Source organism: Phaenicophaeus curvirostris, chromosome 11, assembly GCF_032191515.1.
Source record: "Phaenicophaeus curvirostris isolate KB17595 chromosome 11, BPBGC_Pcur_1.0, whole genome shotgun sequence".
Classification (NCBI taxonomy): Eukaryota; Metazoa; Chordata; class Aves; order Cuculiformes; family Cuculidae; genus Phaenicophaeus; species Phaenicophaeus curvirostris.
Genome location: NC_091402.1, coordinates 3,495,511 through 3,510,137, shown reverse-complemented (window position 1 = coordinate 3,510,137; position 14,627 = coordinate 3,495,511). Strand labels below are relative to the sequence as shown.

Below are 14,627 nucleotides of genomic sequence, written 5' to 3'. Positions count from 1 at the left end.
TCTTGAAATTTCGCTTTAAAGCACCCGAGCTGACTCGTTACATTGAGAGAGGTTAAAAAATAAAACATAAAAGAGAGTACACATTTCTAACGGTGGAGAAAGGGGACAAAACCCCAACACGTACATCTAATGTAGGAAGAACCTTAAGACAAGAAATATCTATGAACTACTTGGTCAGCTGAGTTGGCTTAGGAGCCTAATAATGTGAGAGGGACATTTCAAACCCGGATACAGGAGACTGCGCTCGGAGTACATTTATACTTAAGTCACACAAACTTCAGCTGCCAAACATTTACCAGAAATACTGATAGCAGCATTTTGCAGAACATTTGCAGGACTCTGACTCTGTGGGCAGAAAAGACAACTGTCATGAGGTTCCTCAGTAATGTTCCTCAGTTCAGGAAACCATTACTCACTTGCAGGTACTTCAACACCCTCCTGTACAGATGCAAACTATGTTATTTCTGAAATTTGGGATTATATTTTAAGGTTAGTGTTATGATTCCAGATCTAAACAATGGCAAGCTGGTATAAGATAAAGCCTAGAAGTGGAATTCAGATGCTTAAAGAGCTTTGAAAACCTGAAACTAAAAGAAGAAGTAATTTTCTTTGCTTTATAAACTGGAAAATGTAAGTAGGAGCAATGTGTAAAGCTCATAGACTGGTCTCATTCTTGAATACGATCCTCTCTGGAAGAAATTAGACTTTGGATGGAGTACAGTAGTGGCACAACCAAGCCAGTTGAAGTGAATACTCATGACACTTATCTGCAATCTTAAATGCTTTCTGCAGTATACTCAACTCCCCACCTGTTTCTCTCCTCTGTGCCCTTGCAGTTCTTGCCAAACCTAGATCCTTCCTACGTGCTCTCAAACTTTGTGTGGCAGTTGGAAATGGAGAAAACTGCTCACTGCAGCAATAACTTAAATACATACTGACTTAAACACATTGCAAGGAACCCACTTTGCCACCTGACAGCCTGGGGAACCTGCGGGATAGAGCTGCTGTCCCTCCATATCTGTGCTTTGGCAACCTCATCAGCTTCCCCTCACCTCACACTTCCTAGAACTTCACCCGAACTATAAGCACATGTCTGGGGCTTCTGCACAGCCAGAGGAGGTGACTCACTATGAGCAGAAGGCATTTCTGCCACCTATAGCCCCAGCGTAAGCAAGTGAAGCGAGTGGGACCAGCTCTGCACAGCTTAACGTACCAGTAACACAAAGCTCTGCACTGCTTAACATACTCATTTTCTGCCAGTTGAGACATCCTTCTGCCCCACTGTGGAATACATGGAACTGTGGAATATGACCACAGGAGTTTAAGTGCTAACAGTCTGGAAATGGCTCTGTTAAGCTGTTCAAGCCAAGCAGTATTACACACAAGGCGCTTTCTGGCTGACACAGGCTCAAGACCCAGTGAAGAGTCCTGCATGTGGAAGCTGGCCTGGTCCCATGCTAAACGTGCCTCAAAAGGCGTGGGTGTAGCTTCCAAATGGTTGGTCCAGCACTGTGCCTGAGCTTTAAATCAACATGTGTTTTATAATAGATATTACAGATGAAGAGTATCTTACAAAAAACAGTTTCCGTTTTTAAAAACTCACACTACTTGTTTCATTGTAACCCATAAAAGTTCCTGCTCTGCAAGGCCCATCTGACATTTCTTACTATCTTTAACTAGTTCATCTCTACCTGTTAAAGGTGATTTTTTAAATTTTTAATTATACTTGGGAAAAGCAATTCTGCAGGACATGAACTCATCTTAAGTCTTGGGAGAACCTAACAGATGTGAGAAGCAGCAGGATCTCTCTCAACACTACGAGCTGTATTGTTCATCCAAATAGCCCTGCAATCGACAATATTCTTTGACATCATATGCTCTCAGTGTTGTTAAAATCCTATAGATGTTTAAATAAAGGCTTTTATCTTCTGCAGCTGCACAGTTATTAGCATACACAACAGAAAGACACAGGATAAAATGATTATTTTTAGAAATTTCCTCACTTCATGAAACAGTAACAATAGCTGTGATGCTACAAATAACTTGCTATGAATTCTTCTTATAAGCAAACAGAGGAAGTGTAAGTTTAGGAAGAGACAAGGAGTCCAGAACAGACAATATAGTTATAGTACAGTTAGGAAAAAAACATTAAATATTAGCTTTACTTTAGATCAGTAACAATATAAACCTTTTATTCCATCGATCAATTTGAAACTTCGGCAGAATTGCTCTAATGCTTAATAACTGTCAGTGAAGCCAAGGTTTGTCTAAGATAAAAAAAAGCAACAAAAGCAGTGACCTATTCAGTTTGTGACCAACTTTCTGAGTTTTGGAAACCTATTTCTTTATGCCATTACACAAGTGGGGTTTGGCTGGATGATGGCTTCTTTTTTTGAGACTCTGACTATTTCACTGTGTGGTTTTAGGAGAGGGTTTGAACTTTTCTTATCTGGAGCATGACCTGTTCTGTCAGTGAAGGGATGACAGTCCCAGCAGAGTTTAAAACTCCTGGCCAGAGCTGGCCTTGGCTGTTTTGCTCCAACTCACATGACAAGTTGAACAGCTGGAGTACCAGCCACCTCAATACAGCTGGCTTTGTATGTGCGACTTAACTAGCAGGACGTCAGAACTGGTATTAGTTAGTTAAGGTGAAAGAATTTCTGTGCTAGAAATGGATTATGAAGGCCTGCCAGCAATTTCTTTTGAGGCTTTCCTGAAGTACCACTATGCTGAGTGGTACTAAACACTGCTGCCGTGTGTTTGAGGAGTAACTTGTGCTCTCTGTGTATCAGCATCCTTATTTTATCCTGCCTTCCACTGAATGGGCCCAGTTCTGTTACAGATCCCTACCAAACAAATTGATAAGTTGCTTCTAATTTCCCTCTGGCTATACTTTAGCAGTTGTATTTGCAGACATTTATTAAGCTACACCCAGTTGATTTCAAGCAAACTCGTGTGCCAACCCCGTGGTTTTACAGGCATGTTTTGGCAGATTCAGACTTACCTGTAGTGCTGCAGTTGTGATTCCAGCTGCTGAATGTACAGCTCCAGATGTGGCACTTCGTTAGCTTTCACCTCTAGCTCCTTCACTTTACCAAGACTGTTAAGGACAACGCGTCTCGCCTCTTCCACCTTCCTCCTCATTTCTGCTTGTTCCTTCTTCAGGTTGCGGTTGCAATCTTGCAGGTTGAGCAGAGCTTCCCGAGAGCTTTTCAGCTCTCTTTCCAACTCCTGGTTGAGCCTAATGGCTTCTTCAATTTGTCCATCCCTGGAGCTCTGGACCTGTTCTATTTCCTTCAGGACGCTTGGAAGGCACGTGGTCTGAGACTTGGTGTCCATTAACTGTCCCTTATTCCCTCCAAAACAGGTCTCCTCTTCCTTACGGTTAGCCTGGCTTTTCCACAGCCCTGCCTATAATGAACAGGAGCAGAAAGCAGGGAGAAATTAATGCATTTTAAACCAGCTGACATTTTAATCAAGACTAAAAATGGCTGGGTTATTTTGCATTTATTTGTTTTAATGACATAAAATTGATCAGCAGCTAATAACCTATTTACCTGTGTGCAATACAGGGAAAGGGAACTGTAGAAAGTACATTTTATATATGTATCTAGAAATTTAATTTTAGAAGTACTCATTAAAGTGGAACATGAGGTTATTGCAGAATATATATATAGCTTTAATTCATCACTTAGGTCTGTCCTCAACAGGCAAGCAGTATTCTGAAGAAAATATTGCTGGTGATGTTTTTAAGTTGTGTTCAGTGTCCTGGAGCTCTAGTCTTTGTCCTCCTCCTGATTCTGGGGCTTTTGACTTATGACTTTGTTTGCTCTGACTTCCTTTCCCTTTTCTAAGGGAAATGGCAAAAGTGGTGTCTACCTGCCCTGCTGGGTGTTGAGGAGAGGGACAGCGAGCTAATGCCAGATGGTTCTGTGAGTGCTGTGTTAGCACAAAATCCAGCCTGATCAGATCCGCCGGAGCAACTAGGGCCCTTCAGTGCTTTGTCTGTGCTGTGCTATTTCATGGCAGAGTAATTTACCTGCTGGTAAGAATGTCTGTGTTTCACTGGAGCACCAGAAACAGAAGCAGCCCCAGCACAGCGGGGCTCTGCACAGGAGCCAGAGGCTCCTCCTTCTTCGGCCCCTTTGCAGAACGGGCTCCAGCCCTGCACTCTCACGACCAGGCTCTGAAGAGAACACACTCCTGTTTCTGAGGTGAAGCCTTCAGGTGTTTATGACCAAGTCATTACATATGCTTGCGCCAGTAAGATTCCAAAAGTTCTTTCTTGCTTTGGAAATCACCCACAATGGTGTGTGACTGACTGGCTGCACATGCAACACAGAAGTGGCATAGACACTGTGGTTTGTTAAACTGGTGGCTTCTACAGTTCTAGCAGGGTGGTGTTCAGTGCATTCCTTAAGCATACAGAATGTCATGCTGGTGAAAACACCACATTCCTCCTTAAAGGCTCTGTATCACCAAACTTGGCTGGAAAGTTAATGCCAAAGAGGAATGAGAAGCTAGGTCCATGCCATACTCCTCTTGTAAACTAGTCTGGGGCCTGTGATGTCGCTAACACTGGATGTCCTGAGAGCATCATCCTCACCGCTTGAACCCCACTGGGACACTGGCCACCCTCAGCCACAGCCGGTCACCAGTGCTGGATGCCCCGAGAGGATCCTCCTCCCCGAATGACGCCTGGACCCTGTCTGCCCTCAGCTGCAGCCGGTCACCAATGCTGGATGCCCCAAGAGCAGCATCCTCCCTGAACACTGCTTGGACCCAGCCACCACCAGCCACAGCCAGTCACAAATGCTGGTGTCCCAAGGACATCCTCACCCTGAACACTGTTGGTACCGCAGATGCCCTCAGCCACAGGTGGTCACTAACACTGAGAGCATCCGAACACCACTGGTCTCCTGGCTGTCCTCACCCTCAGACAGTCACTAATGCTGGGTGTCCCAAGAGCATCTTCACCCTGAACACTGCTGGTGCCCTGACTACTTTCAGCTGTTTGCTGATACTAAGAGCATCCAGAGAGCATCCTTACCCTGAACGGCACCAGTGCCTTGGCCACTCTCACTGGTCGCTGATGCTGGATGATCCAAGAGCATCCTCACTGCCAGTGAGGATACTGCCAGTGCCCTGACCACCTTCAGCCAGTTGCTGACGCTCAGAGCATCCTGAGAGCATCCTCACCCTGAACCCCATCAGTACCTTGCCCACCCTTAGCTAGTCGCTAACGCTGGGTGTCTAAAGCACACCTGAGCCTTGAGCCTTGGCTGTGCTCACTGCTCACTAACGCTGGATGATCCACAAGTATCCTCACCCCAAACCTCTGGTGCCCTGACCACCCCCACAGGTCGCTGAAGCTGGATGAGCCAAGAGCAAATTCACCTTGAACGCTGCTGGTGCCCTGGCAACCTTCAACCAGTTGCTGACACTGAGAGCATCCTGAGAGCATCCTCACCCTGAGTGCCACCGGCATCTTGGCCACCCTCACGGTCCAAGAGCATGTTCACCCTGAGTGCTGCTGGTGCCTTGACCACCTTTAGCCAGTCGCTGATGCTGAGAGCATCCAGACAGCATCCCAAGAACATCCCAAGAGCATCCTCATCCAGAGTGCCACTGGTACCTTGGCTGCCCTCATGGGTCGCTGATGCTGGATGACCCAAGAGCATCTTCACCCTGAACGCTGCTGGTGTCCTGACAACCTTCAACCAGTTGCTGACGCTGAGAACATCCAGACAGCATCCCAAGGGCGTCCTCACCCTGAGTGCCACTGGTACCTTGGCCACCCTCATGATCCAAGAGCATCTTCGCCCTGAACGCTGCTGGTGCCCTGACCACCTTCAACCAGTCGCTGATGCTCAGAGCATCCTGAGAGCATCCCAAGAGCATCCTCACCGTGAGAGCATCCTCTCATCCTGAGTGCCACCGGTACCGTGTCCGCCCTCAGGGGTGGCTGATGCGGGGTGACCCCAGAGCACCCCTGCCCCGAGCCCCCAGCCGCTCTCTCGCTCTCGGTGCCCCCCCCCCCGGCGCTCCCCGGCCCCGCTCACCTGCCGGGCGGCCCTCCAGTGCCGCAGCAGCCCCCGCAGGCTGCCGTTCTCCCTCTCCAGCGCGGCGATGCGGTCCTCGGCTCGCTCCAGCGCCACCACCGCCTCGTAGCACTCGGGCGAGCAGGGACCCCGCGGGCCGGGCGGCTCCCGCAGCCCCAGCGCCCGGCACAGCGCCCGCAGCCGCGGGGCCCGCTCCATCGCCCCGCACCGACAGCCCCACCGGCACCTGCGAGCCCTGCCTGGGACCCGAGAGCCTTCCTTGCACCGGGATCTGCGAGCCTTGCCTAGGACCTGGGAGCCCTCACCGGGGTCTGCAAGCCCTCCCTTCCCCGGGATCTGCGAGCCCTGCACCAGGACCTGCGAGCCTTCCTTGCACCAGGACCTGCGAGCCCTGCCCGGGACCTGCGAGCCCTTCCTGGGATCTGCGAGCCCTGCACCCGGACCTGCGAACTTTCCCTGCATCCAGGACCTAGCAGCCCACCCTGGGATCTCCGAGCCCTCACCGGGATCTGCGAGCCCTCCCTGCACCGGGACCTACGAGCCCTCCTTGCAGCCAGGTCCTAGGAGCCCTCCCCGGGACCTGCGACCCTTCCCCTGCTCCGGACCTGCCTCCCCTCCCGGCTCCCAGTGTCCTGCCCTCCCGGCCCCGCCTCCCGCAGCCCCGGGGCGGGTGCGGGTCCCTCCCTCCCTCTCTTCTTTCTCCGGTTGCTCCTGGCCGGCTGGCGAACGTCTCCCTGCGGTCTGTGTGCTGCGGGGATGCTCGGGGTCACCCAGCCTGGGAGGGCGTGTTGTTCTTTTCCAGCTCTCAGCAGTCTCTTGTCCAGCTCGTGGATTTACTTGGGAGGTTTCTGAGTGGGGCTTTTTGATGAATTCTTATGCCTTTAAACAGCGTTTCTCCCATTTTCCTCCTTTCCTCTTGTAACATATTTTTGATTGACTCGAGGAGTATCCGGATGAACCGAATCTGGTGATGTTACTCGTGTGAGAAATCAGCTTACGGTCAACACGCCCTGTGAAGCAGTGTGAGCTGGGAAAGGCAAACAAACCTTGAATGTTTTTAGCAGCTGCTGTGTAAACCCACATCTGTTACCCACTGACCCCATCCAGGCCATGGGGTTGGACAATGTCACGGTCCAAACTTGCTTTGGTCTGGCTCGTTTCAATTGTAAAAGTATTTATTGAGTGGAATGAATTGCTTTAAAGGCTGCCAGAATCGTGACCAGGCTATAAACCTGTCAGTGTAAATGGTACTTTAGCACCTGTGGCTTCCAGTTGGGTGGTGTCTCTGGCTGGAAGAGGCATCGTTATCAGCGTGGGGAGCGTTTGGGTCTCTGTTGAATTCCTCATTGCCCATCTGCTGGGCTTCTGGTTTGAGAGGCTGAGGGATGTCAATGGCGCAACAAGTCTTTGGCTTTCTGTGGTATTACTGGGAAATGAGAGTGTCAGGATGATGGCAATTCACATTCACCCACGTTTTATCTCCAGAAGAAAGCAGATACTTGATACCTGCAGAATGCCCCAGACCTTTGGCCGCTGAGTCGTGTTTGAGTTTCCAAGTGAAGCTCTGGCTGCTGCACCGTTGGGTTTTGCATCATTTCCTTAACAAACTGCCGGCTGAACCAAGGCTTTCCCTCGACAACTGTGAGAACAGTTGGGCTGGAGAAAACATAAGTGTCCCTATAACTTCCCTGTGCCAAGGAGTTGTGTTTGGTTGAGTTAGCTTTCCTTTTGAGCCTGCTTTTCTTCAAAATGAAACCAGGAGTCGCTCCACACTTAACCTTCTTTCCAGTGCAGTGCTTCTGATAGCAGAGGTAGAGAAAAGCTTGACACAGTGCAGTTAGAGCAACTCTCATATTTACTTCCAACTATAGCACCACAAAGCTTTTACTCCTGACCCAGACAAAGTTTGCTTGTTCCTTGGCTTCTTCTCTAAACCCCCTTGGAGTGGTGGCAGCATTTTAGTCAGTTCTCGAGAACTTGCTCTTTACTCAGTTGTTCCCAGGTCTGGTAGTGCACTCCAGCACTTCTGCTGCCAAGGGGGAAAGTAAAAACGCGGTGCTAAGTACCAAACGTTTGTTTTCCACACCTTTTCCAACCAAGTTAGTCTGTGATGTTATTGATCCTTTTAAAAATGTTGTTTCTGAAACAGTTGCTTTCACAACAAACTTCAGATGTGAGTTACAATAATATTAGTGGGGCAGTACTGTTCCTGGCACGGCCTTACGATTACTTGCGACTCCAAAAATGTTGGGTGTTGTCTTTTTGTTTGTTAGGTCCAGCGTGTTGGGTTGGCTCTGTAAGTACAGTGAGACAAAGAAGGAAAACTGTAATTGAATATCCCTGTCTGCCACATGGTTCTGCTCCTGCCTGCAGCGTGTTTTTGTTGAATGCTTACGCAGACAAGATTTAGGGTGTGCTCAGGTGGCCAAGAAGGCTTGGATCAGCTGTGGTGTCACCAGGAGCAGGGAAGGGATCGTCCCACTGTATTCAGTGCTGGTGAGGCCACACCTTGAATCTTGGGTTCAGTTTTGGGCCCCTCACTACAAGAAGGACTTCGAGGGGCTGGAGCGTGTCCAGAGAAGGGGAAGGGGCTGGAGCCCAGGGGTTCTGGGAGCAGCTGAGGGACCTGGGGCTGCTTAGCCTGGAGAAGACAAGGCTGAGGGGAGACCTCATTGCTCTCTACAGCTCCTGAAAGGAGGTTGTGGTGAGGCAGGTTCTGGGCTCTTCTCCCAAGTAACAAAGGATAGAACATGAGAAAATGGCCTCAGGTTGTGCCAGGGGAGGTTTAGATTGGATACTGGGAAAAATTTGTTTCCTGACAGAGTGGTGAGGCCCTGGCAGAGGCTGCCCAGGGCAGTGGTGGAGTCGCCACCCCTGGAGGGGTTCAAACAACGTGTAGCTATGGCACTTCAGGATGTGGTTTAGCAGGCACGGTGGGGTTGGGCTGACATTTGGACTGGGTGAGCTTTGAGGTCTTTCCCAACCTTAATGATTCTGTGATTCCATGTACATATCCAGGGAGTGCGTAGGTAATGCTGATAAACTGTGCAGAAGGCTGTAACCATGTGCCATATGTTTAGTGACATGAAGAACATACTGGGTGGTTATAGGAAAGAGCTTCATTAATTAATGTAGAGCACCTTGTGATTGCAAGGGAGATGTCTGTGTTAGAGGTGGGCAAAACCTGGTGTCTGGAGCTTCTCTTTCTGTGGAGCGGATGGGAAATTGCTGGGGTTAACAAAGGACTGTACCGAGCTGCACTTTGGTTTTTGTCCTGAGTGGTATGACTAATTACATTGAGGTCTTTCTCTTGTGAGCTGTTGAAAGGGAAGAAGTGTTGTGTGGTGTGCAGAGGGAACAGCCACAGCTCTCTCTGCAGAGCCAGGTGTTGGGTTTGACATTTCTGAGCGATTCAGCATCTGGAACAGTTTGAAGGTTCTCCTACAGTAATTCTAAAAGAGAAATCTACTGCTTTCAACTTTTATTTAATAGTGCTCATGGGACAAATGTTTCTTTTTAATGAACAAATTTTGGTGTAAATGGAGGGGAAGAGCTGGCAACTGACAGTAGTGTGAGAGCGGCATTTGCCTTGTTGTGCTCCAGCCAGTTACTCCTGGCTTTCTGCTCTCTAGGTGCCAACAGGTCCTGCGTTGGCTGTAGGGGCAGTCCTGACCTGAGCTTCTGCTGCCGCCTTTGGGCTCCTGTTATGGAGCAGAGAAGTATTTTCTACTCCGGAGAAGTATTTTCTTGCCATAACATTGATGCTGTCTTCATTTCTGCAGTAGGTTTTTGGGATAGATGTCAATTAGATTTAAGCTTTTCAGAGCCTCCTTTCTCCTGGACATTTCCAAATACCAGAGATTACCCAGCCTGTGAGTAGAGGTGAGGGCAGGGAGGTGCTGTGGCTGTGAGGGGCAGGTGAAAAGAGGCAATGGAAGCTTCAGCCCATGTGCAGCATGAGGCAGGGAAGGGTCAGCGCTGAGCGGTGCGGCTGCTCCATGGAAATGTTTTCCATCAAGTTCCCAGGGCTCACTCTGTTCTAAGGATGTTGTGGGCAGTGGTGCTGCTGTGTGCGGGATGTAGGGATGCGCTGGGACCCTGCCCTAGTGCTCAGGGACTCATGTGCACGTTGTCCCTGGCCCCCATATCAATCTGTGGGGCATAAATGTTGCCTACTCTGAAAGCACCTTTGAAATGGGAGTTTTGGGACTTCCTCATTCTATCCTTCCTTGCTCCGGCTTTGATTCTAGTAGGGGTTTTTATTTCAGCACTAAAATAAAGCAGTTTGTCTTATTCCATAGCCTTTGAGTTTGTCTGCACACCGTTGTGGCAAAGGAAAAGCATAAAGATTCAAAGGCATTGGAAGAAGAGGAGGTGGAGGAAGGTAATAAAGAAGAGATGACGGACGTGACTACTGTCTGCTCTAAAAGCACTTTTGACACCACAGACATGGAGGTGCTTGGGTGTGGTGGACAGCTGAGCCCAGGAGATGAAAGCAGCAAGCTCCTCCAATCTCACGAGAGCTGGAAGGACCTAGATGGCTCCCACATGGTGACCTGCACACTCACTGTCTCACTGGCTGTCCCTACCCTGCCTACAGGTAAGTACCCAACACAGGTTTTCATAGAATCATAGAATAACCAGGTTGGAAGAGACCCACTGGATCATTGAGTCCAACCATTCCTATCAAACACTAAACCATGTCCCTCAGCACCTCATCCACCCGTCCCTTAAACACCTCCAGGGAAGGTGACTCAACCAGCTCCCTGGGCAGCCTCTGCCAGTGCCCAGTGACCCTTTCTGTAAAAAATTTTTTCCTAATGTCCAGCCTAAACCTCCCCTGGCAGAGCTTGAGGCCATTCCCTCTCGTCCTGTCCCCTGTCACTTGGGAGAAGAGGCCAGCTTCCTCCTCTCCACAACCTCCTTTCAGGTAGTTGTAGAGAGCAATGAGGTCTCCCCTCAGCCTCCTCTTCTCCAGGATAAACACCCCTAGCTCTCTCAGCTGCTCCTCGTAAGGCCTGTTCTCCTTAGAACCCATCTTTTATTGCTGCATAAATTCGTGTGGCAATGTGCATGAATGGTTTCAGGTGATGATGTTAGAAAGTGTATTAGTGGATTTGAATTTTCCTGGGCAGATTTTTCAAGAAAGTGGCAGTAGGACATGGGAGCCTTTTATCATTGGCAAAACCCTTTCCTGATTGCCGACTCCTCGGTAGGCACAGGTATTCAAGTTGACAATCTTAGCTCGTGTTTCTTAATCAGTCCCTGCCTATTAATGGAAATAAAGGAGGGTTTGGTGGGTATACTCAGCTCAGCTAGTTATGGGTTTGGGTAGTTTAAGGAGGTCATTTTAGGAGAAGGCAGCAGCGGCTCAACAGCTGGGGTGTGATTCTCAGATTCTCAGTGGCACAGAGGTGTTTGGGTATAGCAGGAACAGGCACATTCAGCTGTCCCCTGAGCAGCACAGAACTCTGCTCTGTGGAAGTTATCTGGGCAACAGGACAAATGCCTTGAGAATTACAGTCCCTGGACATCATGGTGCAGGAACAGAGGATGAAGAGAGGAGTTCCAGGAACTTTTGGACCATTACAGTAGTTAAACCTGGGTAAGAATGGCAGGTTTGGGCGCAGGGGTGAGAAGTTTCATGTTCAGCAGTCATTTCAGTCATTGTTTTCAGTTTTCAGTCATTGCTCTGTTGGCACACTGGAATGCCTGTGACTGTCTGGTCTCATATTCTCTCTAGAACAAAAGCAGAAGAAATCCAATCCTGCTGATAAACGAGGAAAGGGAATTCAAGTTGATAAATCAAGAGCTGTTCCACGAACACAGCGTTGCTATCAGATTGAGTACTTCCTCCTACCAGATGAGCTCGGACCTAGAAAACTGGATTTGGTGTTGGTTGGAGCGGCCGCAAAGCTACATACCAAATCTGGTTCCAAGGTAAAAGATACAATAAAACTAGGTAACCCCAAGTGTTGTATACAGAAAGTGGGAGAATGTTTTCAGGTACAGAGTGATGTAGTTGCGTATAGGTTTAGCTGCTGCTTAGGCCTTATCTCCTCCCACAGATACAGAAGGAACGTCAGGGATAGAATGTGACTCAGCTGGTCCACATCAGCAGTAACTTCTTAGATTTGTAGTAAGAGGCTGGGGGATTTAAGAGCATTTTGCTTTTGTTTTCCTCTAGGTTATCAGTTTGCTTGGTATTATAGTTTTTATCTTTCAAGTACTGAGATAAACTGGAGAATTGGCTTCAAATTCTTACATTATTATTAGCAGTGCAGAAAAAATGAAATGTATGCCTCTAAGCTTTGTTGAGCAGAAAAAGATTTTTAAGTACTTGAAGAATGTTGCAGATTTTGTTTTGTTTAGACACGTGCCTACCTGAATCCTGTGCATTGAAACCCAGGGGAAAAAAACACCAGAGAACTGGGTATATTGTGGTGAATAGAGATTGGTTTGTTACGAAATTATTTCTAAAATGTTGCAAAAATAATTTTTTTTTTGAGAGAGAGAGTGAGGCTTTGTTTTAAAACAACCTTTATGCTCTCAGCTTTTGTCTTTGCATGACAATCTTCCTCATGGCCCTCTTTAATTGCTTTAGCGATTCTGAGTACAAGCTTGATGTTTTTGTTAAACAAAACGGACTTGTAAAGTTGCTGAGTGAAATGTGTGGTAGTGGCAGCTCCGAGTGCTCTGCTCTTGCTCTGTACCAGCTCATGCGTGTGGAGGGCAGTGCCGGGGCTTTAATTTCATAAGTAGCAGCTCAGCATTTTACAGTGTATATATCTGCTTTTAGAATATGCTGTTAAGTCTTCAATGCATGGTGTCATGCTGAGCAACGGCTGAATTGCTGTTTGTTCTTGCCTCCGGTCTTTGTACCAGACCTTGGCTTGACTGCTTTGTCTGAATCCAACCAAATACGCTGCTCTGACACAGCAAGGGAGGGTCCTGCACGAGAGCAGCGATGACAGCGATCAGGATGTGAGTGCGAGTTCCTCAGTACCATTCAGCCCCTGTAGAGATTTTCATCTTGTGTTTTAATAGGCCATTACACCATGGTTGGAAGATGACAAGATGTGGTTATCGTGGAACCATAGCGTTGATATCCACGTCACTAGTGAATATCTAATAAAACTAAGAGATCACAAAATCATTGTAAACATTTGGGATGCCAAGGACAAAGTTTCCTCAAAAGCGAAGGTTACTAACTCCAAAGTTACTTCTTCACAAGAACGCGTAGAGGCTGTTGGTAAGTCTGATGCAAGCAAGCATGCTATAAAACCTGTCTTGAAACTGTGACTGCACCTAAAGACAAGTTGTTATTGAGATTCTGTGACATTTCCATGTCATTCCCACTGAAATAATTCCTACTTGGTTATGTTTTCTGAAAATTTTGATGACAGGAAAATGTAATCAAGCCTATGACCTGAACCTTTGAAACTGGTGAGTTGTTTGAGGTTGTTGGGTAGCAGTGTTATTTAGGAATTTGTCAAAGATGGATTTTTGGTTTTGTTGTCCTGAGAAGAAGCGAAACTTGTACAACTACGTTGTTAAGCTGTGCATCTTTCTCTTTCATCTCCTCCCCCTTGTTGTCTCCCCAAACCCCATAACTGGAATCTGTGCATAAATTTTGGCTACACTAGCTAGAAGGTCAGTCGACTCAAAGACAGCTATTTTATTATTTATAGTTCATTTTTACTAGCTGACTTAATTTAAATAGAGGAGAGAGACCTTGTTAGAGCTCCTATAGACACGTATGGAATCAGATCTGTCCCTAATAAATACCAGAGAACTAAGCATGAGATGAAACCTATAGGAAATGAGGTGTTCTTTGTTCTGGTGGCCTGAAACTGCTGTTAAAATTAATTTTACTATTAAAATATGCATAATTTATTAGTAAGACACTGTAATTGCACTTTCCCATGTGTATCACTGGATAGAGATTTGGTGAGGCTCTAAGACTTGAAATGCAGGTTGACACAGAGTTGGTTCCTTTTGATTGAGCTGATACTGTGGTAATAAATGGAACATTTGAGTCGGTGTGGTGTGGTTTGTCAGCAGCCAGGCTTTGCAGTTGGTGGAGGCTTCTGACAGTGTTTGGGTTTGCTTTTTAAGGTAGGTTAAGCACCTGTGTAGCTGTTGTGGAGGAATAGAGACTTGTTTGTAGCTCAGTCTTTCCTCAAGAGCAGCCTTAGCTTTACCAAGAGAGAAAGGCAGGACTTCCCCTCCCAAAGTCATCTGCTTTTGGAGGAGTTCGTGTGGTGAAGTTTCTTCGGCTGCCTGCTGTTTGCCTCCTCGGCAGGCTCAGTGTTCCGGGAGTTCCCACAGCTGCTCCAATATTTTCTTCTGAATGTGTGTTGTGCAGCAGACAGGGAGAGTATTTTATGCTGGTTTCTTCTGTGAGCGTGGAGGTAAATCTCTGTAACTCCACTGATTTTAATCTCCAGAGGAACAGAAGTGAAGTCTAAAAGCGACTTCTCTTAGAAAGTAGGAAAAGGGGAAAAGAAGCCATGGGAAAATCATTGCTCAGAGTTTGAGTGGCGCAGCCACACTAAGCAACAA

The 14,627-nt window shown here is 47.6% G+C and overlaps 2 protein-coding genes across 2 annotated transcripts in view; one reads left to right on the top strand and one right to left on the bottom strand.

Moving 5' to 3' along the window:
• EFCC1 (EF-hand and coiled-coil domain containing 1) overlaps nucleotides 1-6,264 on the bottom strand; it is a 53,130-nt gene extending 46,866 nt beyond the window's left edge. Inside the window, exons 1-2 of the mRNA XM_069865689.1 lie at nucleotides 6,063-6,264; nucleotides 3,005-3,411 (exon numbers count right to left, since the gene is read on the bottom strand). Coding sequence (XP_069721790.1) covers nucleotides 3,005-3,411; nucleotides 6,063-6,260 — 605 coding nt within the window. The 5' untranslated portion in view covers nucleotides 6,261-6,264. The remainder of the gene's footprint in view (nucleotides 1-3,004; nucleotides 3,412-6,062) is intronic.
• CFAP92 (cilia and flagella associated protein 92 (putative)) overlaps nucleotides 1-14,627 on the top strand; it is a 117,621-nt gene that overhangs the window by 82,745 nt on the left and 20,249 nt on the right. The window contains exons 4-6 of the mRNA XM_069866127.1: nucleotides 10,364-10,662; nucleotides 11,806-12,002; nucleotides 13,110-13,314. Of these exons, the coding sequence (XP_069722228.1) occupies nucleotides 10,461-10,662; nucleotides 11,806-12,002; nucleotides 13,110-13,314 (604 nt within the window). The 5' untranslated portion in view covers nucleotides 10,364-10,460. The remainder of the gene's footprint in view (nucleotides 1-10,363; nucleotides 10,663-11,805; nucleotides 12,003-13,109; nucleotides 13,315-14,627) is intronic.